We start from the raw sequence: 10,145 nt of genomic DNA, 5'->3' as shown, positions 1-10,145 counted from the left end.
AATGGATTGAAAGAGGTACATCCACATTATGGAGGGCAATTTGCTTTACACAGTCTATCAATTGAAGTGTGAATCTCAGCCAAAATCACCGTCATAGACTCGCCCAGGGTAATGTTTGACCAAATTTCTAGGTACCTCATGGCCCAGCCAAGTTGACACATAAAATTAACCATCATAGTTACTCTGGGCAGAAGCCAGGCACCACATCAAGAAGATAGTCAAGCAGCCTTGGAGAGAGGTGCATGTGGGGAGGGACTGAGGCCTCTAGCCATTATTCATACCAGTTTGTCAGCCATGTGAGTGAGTTGTCTTTGAATTGAATTCTCCAACTCCAGTCAAGTTTAGATGACTGTAGCCCTGGCCAACATTTTGATAGCAACTTCATGGCAAACGGCAAGCCAGAACCTCTCACCCAGCTATTCCCAAATTCCAGAGCTGCAGAGACTCTGGGAGATAATCAGTGTTTATTGTTGTTGAAATCACTGATTTTAGGGGTAATTTGTTATGCATCCATAGATGTCTCATACACAGTATTTTGGTTAGGTGATTATTATTTGCTACTGATTCTAGCGGCGTGATAGAATAATAGTTTGTTCTCTAACTGGCTCAGTGTTATGGCCCCTATGACAGTGAGCTAAGTTTCCAATGTCAAATTCAAATGGATTTTTTTTAAATCCGGAAAATTATCTTATCATACTTTCAGTATTGTCTGAAGACTCATTCTTAATGTCTTTTCCTTCCATTGGACTCTCTCCACTGCCTGAGGACCTCTCTTCTTTTGTTCTAGTACAAACTGATTCTTCACTTGCAGGGCTGTTTGGCTGTCATGCTGGGTGTTTGGCTGGGGTGTAGTCACTCTTTCCAGGGAAGAAAAGAGTTGGGAAGGTGTGGTAAATACCTGAGTACCATGGTTTGTTTGTTTGTTTGTTCAATGAGAATCAAAAGGAGGCTGCTATAGGAGTAGGGAGAAATACTGGCTACAATTAATCAGTTATCAGCACAAATTCTCATTCTTGCCCTCCTATTTCACTTGGTCTTTCTGAGTTACACGTTTCTTCAGGGTCATTGACTATACCCATTCCGTGGGTATTCTTGGTTGCAAATGGTTTTGCTGAGTTATTAACAATACTCCTGGATATGCTGACCTTTTTACAGATATTTGTTATCATTGTTTGTCTGTTGATAGCACTACTCCCATGGTTTGGGAGCCTTAGGCCTTTCTATTCTATGTATTATAATTTTAATGAAGTGTCCGGAGAACTAAGGAAGACATGTCTGTATTTTTTTTAAATTTTTTATTGTTATGTTAATCACCATACATTACATCATTAATTTTTGATGTACTGTTCCATGATTCATTGTTTGTTCATAACACCCAGTGCTCCACGCAGAACGTGCCCTCTTTAATACCCATCACCAGGCTAACCCATCCCCCCACCCCCCTCCCCTCTAGAACCCTCAGTTGGTTTTTCAGAGTTCATCGTCTTTCATGGTTCGTCTCCCCCTCTGATTTCCCCCCTTCATTCTTCCTCTCCTGCTATCTTCTTCTTCTTTTTTTTTTCTTAACATATATTGCATTATTTGTTTCAGAAGTACAGATCTGTGATTCAACAGTCTTGCACAATTCACAGCATTCACCATAGCACATACCCTACCCAGTGTCTATCACCCAGCCACCTGATCCCTCCCACACCCCCACCACTCCAGCAACCCTCAGTTTGTTTCCTGAGATTAAGAATTCCTCATATCAGTGAGGTCATATGATACATGTCTTTCTCTGATTGACTTATTTCACTCAGCATAACACCCTCCAGTTCCATCCACGTCGTTGCAAATGGCAAGATCTCATTCCTTTTGATGGCTGCATAATATTCCATTGTGTATATATACCACCTGTTCTTTATCCATTCATCTGTCAATGGACATCTTGGCTCTTTCCACAGTTTGGCTATTGTGGACATTGCTGCTATAAATATCGGGGTGCACGTACCCCTTCGGATCCCTACATTTGTATCTTTGTGGTAAATACCCAGTAGTGCAATTCCTGGATCGTACGGTAGCTCTATTTTCAACTGTTTGAGGAACCTCCATACTGTTTTCCAGAGTGGCTGCACCAGCTTGCATTCCCACCAACAGTGTAGGAGGGTTCCCCTTTCTCCACATCCCCGCCAACATCTGTCGTTTCCTGACTTGTTAATTTTAGCCATTCTGACGGGTGTGAGGTGGCATCTCATTGAGGTTTTGATTTGGATTTCCCTGATGCCGAGCGATGTCGAGCACTTTTTCATGTGTCTGTTGGCCATTTGGATGTCTTCTTTGGAAAAATGTCTGTTCATGTCTTCTGCCCATTTCTTGATTGGATTATTTGTTCTTTGGATGTTGAGTTTGATAAGTTCTTTAGAGATTTTGGATACTAGCCCTTTATCGGATATGTCATTTGCAAATATTTTCTCCCATTCTGTCGGTTGTCTTTTGGTTTTGTGGACTGTTTCTTTTGCTGTGCAAAAGCTTTTTATCTTGAGGAAATCCCAATAGTTCATTTTTGCCCTGGCTTCCCTTGCCTTTGGCGATGTTTCTAGGAAGAAGTTGCTGCGGCTGAGGTGGAAGAGGTTGCTGCCTGTGTTCTCCTTTAGGATGTTGATGGACTCCTGTCGCACGTTTAGGTCTTTCAACCATTTGGAGTCTATTTTTGTGTGTGGTGTAAGGAAATGGTCCGGTTTCATTCTTCTGCATGTGGCTGTCCAATTTTCCCAACACCATTTGTTGAAGAGACCATCTTTTTTCCATTGGACATTCTTCCCTGCTTTGTCAAAGATGAGTTGACCATAGAGTTGAGGGTCCATTTCTGGGCTCTCTATTCTGTTCCATTGATCAGTGTGTCTGTTTTTGTGCCAGTACCATACTGTCTTGATGATGACAGCTTTGTAATAGAGCTGGACGTCCGGAATTGTGATGCCATCAGCTTTGCTTTTTTTTTTTTTTCAACATTTCTCTGGCTATTTGGGGTCTCTTCTGGTTCCATACAAATTTTAGGATTATTTGTTCCATTTCTTTGAAAAAAGTGGATGGTATTTTGATGGGGATTGCATTGAATGTGTAGATTGCTCTAGGTAGCATTGACATCTTCACAATGTTTGTTCTTCCAATCCATGAGCATGGAACGTTTTTCCATTTCTTTGTGTCTTCCTCAATTTCTTTCATGAGTATTTTATAGTTTTCTGAGTACAGATCCTTTGCCTCTTTGGTTAGATTTATTCCTAGGTATCTTATGGTTTTGGGTGCAATTGTAGATGGGATCGACTCCTTAATTTTCTCTCTTCTGTCTTGTTGTTGGTGTATAGGAATGCCACTGATTTCTGTGCATTGATTTTATGTCCTGCCACTTTAATGAATTCCTGTATGAGTTCTAGCAGTTTTGGGGGGGAGTCTTTTGGGTTTTCCACATAAAGTATCATATCGTCTGCAGAGAGTGAGTTTGACTTCCTCTTTTCCGATTTGGATGCCTTTGATTTCTTTTTGTTGTCTGATTGCTGTGGCGAGGACTTCTAATACTATGTTGAATAGCAGTGGTGAGAGTGGACCTCCCTGCCGCGTTCCTGACCTTAGGGGGAAAGCTCTCAGCTTTTCCTCATTGAGAATGATATTTGCTGTAGGTTTTTCATAGATGGCTTTTATGATATTGAGGTATGTACCCTCTATCCCTATACTCTGAAGAGTTTTGATCAAGAAAGTTTGCTGTACTTTGTCAAATGGAAAACATGTCTGTATTTAAAGTGCCAGAAGCCCAGCTTATTCTATTTTGAAATATCTATTTTATACTATCTCAGAAGCCATCTGATTGAAAAATATTCCTAGATTTAAACCACAAAGCCTACTTGGATTTGGGGAGCAATAACAGATTTGGAAGAAAATAATGTGGTTCCCTATGAAGCAAAGTCAGTTTGAAAAGTAGTGAATCACAGAACTTAAGTATAAGAGATGCTTTAGAGGATACTGACAATATGCTTTATACTTTCATTCATTCTTTCAGCTGATTCACTCTGTGACTATGTAATAGGTGATGTCTTTTGTTACACAGGGGCCTCTGATGGGGGGATGAAAAAAAAGCAAGGTGTGTTTTCTGGCCCCAAGGAATTGATGAAATAAAAACTGATCATTTGAACAAATAATTCCAACTAAGTATAGAATGTAACATCTAGAAAATTAAATGAAAGAAAGAGACATAGAGGGCAAGAATGACACCATCTAGGCAGGAATATGTTTTTTTTTTTTAAGATTTTATTTATTTGACAGAGAGAGACACAGCGAGAGAGGGAACACAAGCAGGGGGAGTGGGAGAGGGAGAAGCAGGCTCTCCGTGGAGCAGGGAGCCCGATGCAGGGCTTGATCCCAGGACCCTGGGATCATGACCTGAGCCGAAGGCAGACGCTTAACGACTGAGCCACCCAGGTGTCCCTAGGCAGGAATATGTTCTTATTCACTTCAAATATCCTACATCTTAATCCAAGTCTTTGCATAGAGTTGATGCCTGTATTCATTGCATGGATGGATATGTGATTGGGCTGAAGTCAAAAGGATCTACAAAGCTTCATGATAGCAGAATTTGGTCTGGGTCTTAAAGAATTGGCAGGATTTTGGCGGGTGAGGTTTGAAGATAAATAACATTCCCAAAATATCTCTATCAAGCTTTGAAGAGCTGTGATAGCATGGAGTACACTTTAGAAACTCAGTTGAATCCCTTCAGTGACCCTTGAAAAGCATTGTGACATTGGAACATAGAGCCATTTGAATGCATGATTAGAAATAGGAAGTCTGTTTGGCAAAAAACTGGGCAGAGATTGCTAGTCTCCCCCATATCAGTTATAACCTTCTTCCCTTTAGTGATAGAATCCCCTGGGCTTAAGCTGGGTTGGGGACACTTGATAACTTCAGGTCAGTGGGACATGAGTAGAAGTACAGAAGCTGAGGTTAGTTTTCGACATGCTCAGTTTAGAATGCCCATAGTAATCTAAGTACAAAGTTCACTTTGTCATTTGGACTTAAATTTTTCAAACTCCAGAGTGAGATTTGGGCAGGAGACCATTCTAAACACTGCTGCCAAATAAATCTTCCCCAAACTCAATAATGTTCAGCCTCTAATAGAATAATATTCACCATTTAACAGTTTCATATAAAGGTTGGTTTTCATGGGGTACCTGGGTGGCTCCATCATTAAGCGTCTGCCTTCAGCTCAAGTCATGATCCCAGGGTCCTGGGATTGAGCCCCACCTTAGGCTCCATGCTCAGCGGGAAGCTTGCTTCTCCCTCTCCCATTCCCCTTGCTTGTGTTCCCTCTCTCGCTGTGTCTCTCTCTGTCAAATAAATAAATAAAATCTTAAAAAAAATAAATCAGCTAAAAAAAAAAGGTTGGTTTTCCTAAAAAAAAAGTGCTGGATTGAGCTGTGTTTATCATGGTATTGTTCTCCTGAAAATAACTTTTTCTGTGCATTAGATAAGGCACAGATTAAACTATTCTAACAAAGAGACCTCCTCAAAACCATTGTTATACAGAGAAGTCCAGGAAAAGTAGATGAGAATGGCTCCATGAGGATATCCAGGACTGAGTTTTGTGAGGCATCTCAGCCATCCTAAATCCACATTTTTGAAGGTCCTTAGTGTCACTGTCATTTCCATCTGGTGGGATAGAAGGAAATCCAAGGCAAGTAGCTTAATCGTAGTCGGGAAACCCTTAAGCTGTATAGTTCACTTCCACTCCATGGCATAGACAGGACACATAGGGTATATGAATTAAATGGTGTTGAAAGAAGTAATATTTTAGGAGGAAAAATGGTTGATTGCCACATAAACAGACAAGTATGACTGTCTGTGAGAAAACATATCCTAGCCTGATTTGGAGCAGTAGCAGTGCATAGAAGAAAAAGGGGACCAATTAAAGAAATACTGCATTAGAGGATTTGTTTGTGAAGGAAAAGTCACAAGTCTCTCTGGAATTTTGGAATTGAATGACTGGGATGATAATGTTATTAAAGAGAGAGCAAAGTCAAAATTATAGTGAATTTATGGAGGAAATTAATTAGTATAATATGATGTTGGAATTGAGTGTTCATGAGACATCTAAATGGAGTTCATCTCAAGAGGACAAATCTGATTTTTATAAAGTTCCATGTTTATTTTCTTTTGTCAATAAAAATGATCGAGGAGAGGCTTCTCCCTCCTCCCCCTGTCCTGGCTTCTCTATGAATTAATTCGCAAAGCAAACATATATTGAATATTTGCATTGTTTTTTTTTGGGGGGGGGAGAAGCAATTTTATTTTAATTTCATGCTTGAAATTCACGTATGTACATTAAGTACTATGTAAACTTGAATTTAGGATAGCATTATTTGACTTGAGCAATATTATTACCTCATCTAAGTTTACTTGGAGAAATACTACTTGGCCATTCTGCTTTAAAATGTCAAAAAGCTGCCAAATTAGAATAGGGCACTTAGAAATTTTAAATTGACTTGCCCACACACGTTTGTAATTTACCGTTGGGTTAGCTGTTATACTTAGGTAAAACATGGTATCAACAAGGTATTATGCAAGAAATTACATCTTTTGCATAAATGGTCCCCTGGGTTGCACTTTGACTAGTAACAAAAAATATATATACTGACATATGCTAAACTATATTTGTTATAGATTACAAAAGTTATTGAAAGCCAAAATGAATCTTTAAGGTTGGAGGGACCCTTTAATAGTTAATCTTTGGGCTTAAGGAAGAAAAATTAAAACAGTCCCACACTGCATTTCACATCTCTTAAAAATAGGAAGTGTTTTAGCAGCTTAAAACCTTTACAGTTATATAAAACTTATTACACTAGGATTTACTTTGAAATATAGTTTACAACCAGATTAATTATACATACACTGGCACTTTAGCACAAGGGCAAACTTTAAAAACAAATTATCTTGGACCTTTAAAATCAGGCCATAGTATAAAAACAGAGTCCATGGTCTTACATTCAGCAAATTCATACTAAAATATTCTATTTTCGTAGGATAAATGCCAACAAAACTTTACATATGCTATAAGTTTATTAATATATTTACATGGCTCTTTCCTAGGTACTTAAAACTTTCACATTATATAGCTCCCCACTTTTAAGCTTTGCAGGGAATGAGTTGAGACCAGATCACTGTCAGAATAGCTTATGCAGTGCTATAATACAAAAATGTATTTTGAAAGCTACCCAGTGACCACCAAATACTGTCTCTAAAAAATTGTTTTGGTGCTTTAGTTGGCAGATACTGCATGAAAGAAAACGGCCACTGGGGTATATGGTCTCATTCTAAATTAGATAGCCCCTAGTGCCCTTTCCACATTCACCAGCACACAGTTTACTAAAATGCAACTATTCTCTTAAGAAAAATTCACATTTTCTTTTTGGCAGTGCATCAGGTTGTTGGCGTATTACTGGTTTGGGTGGTTCTAGGACTTAAAACTCAAATATTCAACTACTTTTCAATCCCTGTATGTCTTTTAACTGGATGCTTATAATCAGATTGACTCATTTTCAACAAGTAAATCTGATCCATGAATGATATTCTTAAATTAGTATTTTTGCCCAACCAATAGGAAAAGCTTATTACCATTCCCCAAATCTAAACTTGACAGGTTTAAGAGTTACTCAGTTGAGAACACAATATCAAGTACAATTACCAATAATTTAGTTAATTTTAAGTTGCACTGATACTACCATTACAACACAGTGCACACAACAGGTAAAACAGGTTAAGATGATGTCTGTATTTTCTACATTAATTAGCAGTTTTACAGATAAATTCCCTAGTGAATTTGGTCTGAACAATGGACAACTACCCTTAAATATAACTAAATTTAAACATTAGTATCTTACTTTATACCTGTACTTTAAGTAAGGTTTTAAGTTGAAATGTCATTATTTCCTTATCAGAAGGATTAAAAGAAACTGGAACCCAGTGGCTTGGTGGTTTAGGAAGAACACTTGGTGATGGTGGCTCACTAAACTTGGCTCCAGCGTAGTTCTGATTAGTCTGAGACTTAAAAAGTAAGCTAGGACTTGATAAGCTAGAGTTCCAGTTTTGATTATTTGGGAAATTTTTGTTTTTCCCCCCATTTTGCGTGGCCTGCCGTGCAGCTGCTGATGAGGTATAAGTATGTCCTCTTTCTTTCTTCTTATGAACGATCTTCATTTGGGAATTCTGATCCTCGGTCTTCTGTCTGTTAAGCTGTTGCTGGTTCTTACTAACGTTTCTTGATTGAGGGGCTGGAATGTTATACCTCTCTCCGCCACCCATCTTCAGCTTCTTTGTCACCTTTCAGTCTGCTTTTTGGATTGCAGGATTTCCACTACCTGTCCCCTTCCTTGCTGCCAAGCCCAGGATAATAGGTGTTGCTTTCTGCCGGATCCTTTCCTTTGTCTCAATACAGAAGTTTTCATGGGCCGATCTGCTGAGTTCAGCCTAGGAGCTGAGGCCAACATCTGAGTCTCCTCAGCACACAAGTTTGAGAGAAGTCCTAGCCACTTTAAGCTCGGACGGCGGCGGCGGCGGCTCCTGCTCAGCGTCGAAGCCTCCCTCCCCTTCCAGGGAGAGACGAGGCATGGAACGAACAAAGCCCACGGGCACCGATGAGCTAGCTGCTGGCCACCTTGGCGTCCCGACCCGACCTCCTCCTTCTGCCTCTACCCTGTTTTTTTTTTAATAACCCCATGTTTTATCTTTATAGCCACAGTAGACCTATACATGAATTGCATTTTTGTATAAATGTTTTCATTTATGAGTTTGATTTTCCTTCTTCCGTTTAATTGAGCAAATGGAATTTTATCGTCTGATTGTGTGTAGAAATCCTTGTGTCTCTGTCTCCCAGTCTTTGTAACTGAGAAGGGACAGGAATTAGATCAGGCCCCTGATCTCCTTTAGGTAGAACAGGCACTGAAGACACCAGGCTGCCCTTCATATAGTTAGTGTGAAAAAGAACAGGGAGAAAACAGGCTCTGCTCTAGCTCCAAGAGTTAATTTAATTCCTCTTGCTGACTTTGTTGACAGTTGGAATCCCATGATTCTGGACCTTGCTGACCTATCCATAACTGTTGATTACTCTGTGTTTATCTGCCTGAGTGGCAGTCTCTGGAATCATCCTCTTTTCCGTCTAGAATTGTTCCCTGCCTGCTAGACTACCCGTTGAAATCTTTACTTTTAAAAAGACAATTTATTATTGAAATTTTCAAATATCTCCAACCCTGGAAAGAATAATATAATGAGCCCAGGTATCCATCAACCGAATTCAACATCTGTGAATATTAAGCCAATCTTTTATTGCTTCATTTAATCCCCCCTTTTTTTAAAGATTTTATTTGTTTACCGAGAGAGAGAGAATGGTAGAGAGAGAGCACGAGAGGGAAGAGGGTCAGAGGGAGAAGCAGACTCCGTGCCGAGCAGGGAGCCTGACGCGGGACTCGATCCCAGGACTCCAGGATCATGACCTGAGCCGAAGGCAGTCGCCCAACCAACTGAGCCACCCAGGCGCCCTAATCCCCCTTTTTTTATAATTAATTTTGCTGGACTCTTTTAAGGTAAATCTCAGACGTCATATCATTTTACCCAAAAATACTTAAGTATGTATCTCTGATCAGTATATGAATATATACACATAGATGGATACCTGTGTGTATATATATATATCTTCACATGTATTATTATTACACTGAATACATTTAACAATAAGTCTTTAATACTTACTCCATACTGGATTTTTTAATTAATTTATTTTTTTAAAGATTTTATTTATTTTTGAGAGAGGGGGGTAGAGAGAGGGAGAGAGACCGAGAGCACCTGCAAATCAGGGGGAGGAGCAGAGGGAGAGGGATAAGCGGACTCCGTGCTGAGCATGGAGCCTGATGTGGGGCTTGAGCCCAGGACCCTGAGTTCATGACCTGAGCTGAAATCAAGAATCAGATGCTTAACTGACTGAGCTACCCAGGCATCCCCATACTGGATTTTTATTAGATTTCCATGATGGTTTCAGAGATGTCTTTTTATAGTTGGGTTTGTTTAAATCAGGATCCATATAAAGCCCACATATTAAATGTGGGTGCTAAATCTCTAGTCTTTTTTATTAC

General features: G+C 39.6%; 1 protein-coding gene across 1 annotated transcript; it reads right to left on the bottom strand.

Moving 5' to 3' along the window:
- Positions 1-7,690: 7,690 nt before the first annotated feature.
- Positions 7,691-8,669, bottom strand: LOC114223577 (proline-rich nuclear receptor coactivator 2-like). Its single transcript, XM_028122540.2, has one exon. The coding sequence runs from the start codon at positions 8,320-8,322 to the stop codon at positions 7,903-7,905; it is 420 nt and encodes a 139-aa protein (XP_027978341.1). The 5' UTR covers positions 8,323-8,669; the 3' UTR covers positions 7,691-7,902.
- Positions 8,670-10,145: the final 1,476 nt, after the last annotated feature.

Source organism: Eumetopias jubatus, unplaced genomic scaffold, assembly GCF_037043125.1.
Source record: "Eumetopias jubatus isolate StellerSeaLion01/CBP00866 unplaced genomic scaffold, mEumJub1_p1.0 scaffold_11, whole genome shotgun sequence".
NCBI lineage: Eukaryota > Metazoa > Chordata > Mammalia > Carnivora > Otariidae > Eumetopias > Eumetopias jubatus.
This window is presented reverse-complemented; position numbering and strand designations above follow the sequence as displayed.

What these genes read in the sequence shown, in the direction of transcription:
- LOC114223577 (XM_028122540.2), bottom strand. Translation starts at nt 8,322, where the DNA reads ATGGGTGGCGGAGAGAGGTATAACATTCCAGCCCCTCAATCAAGAAAC.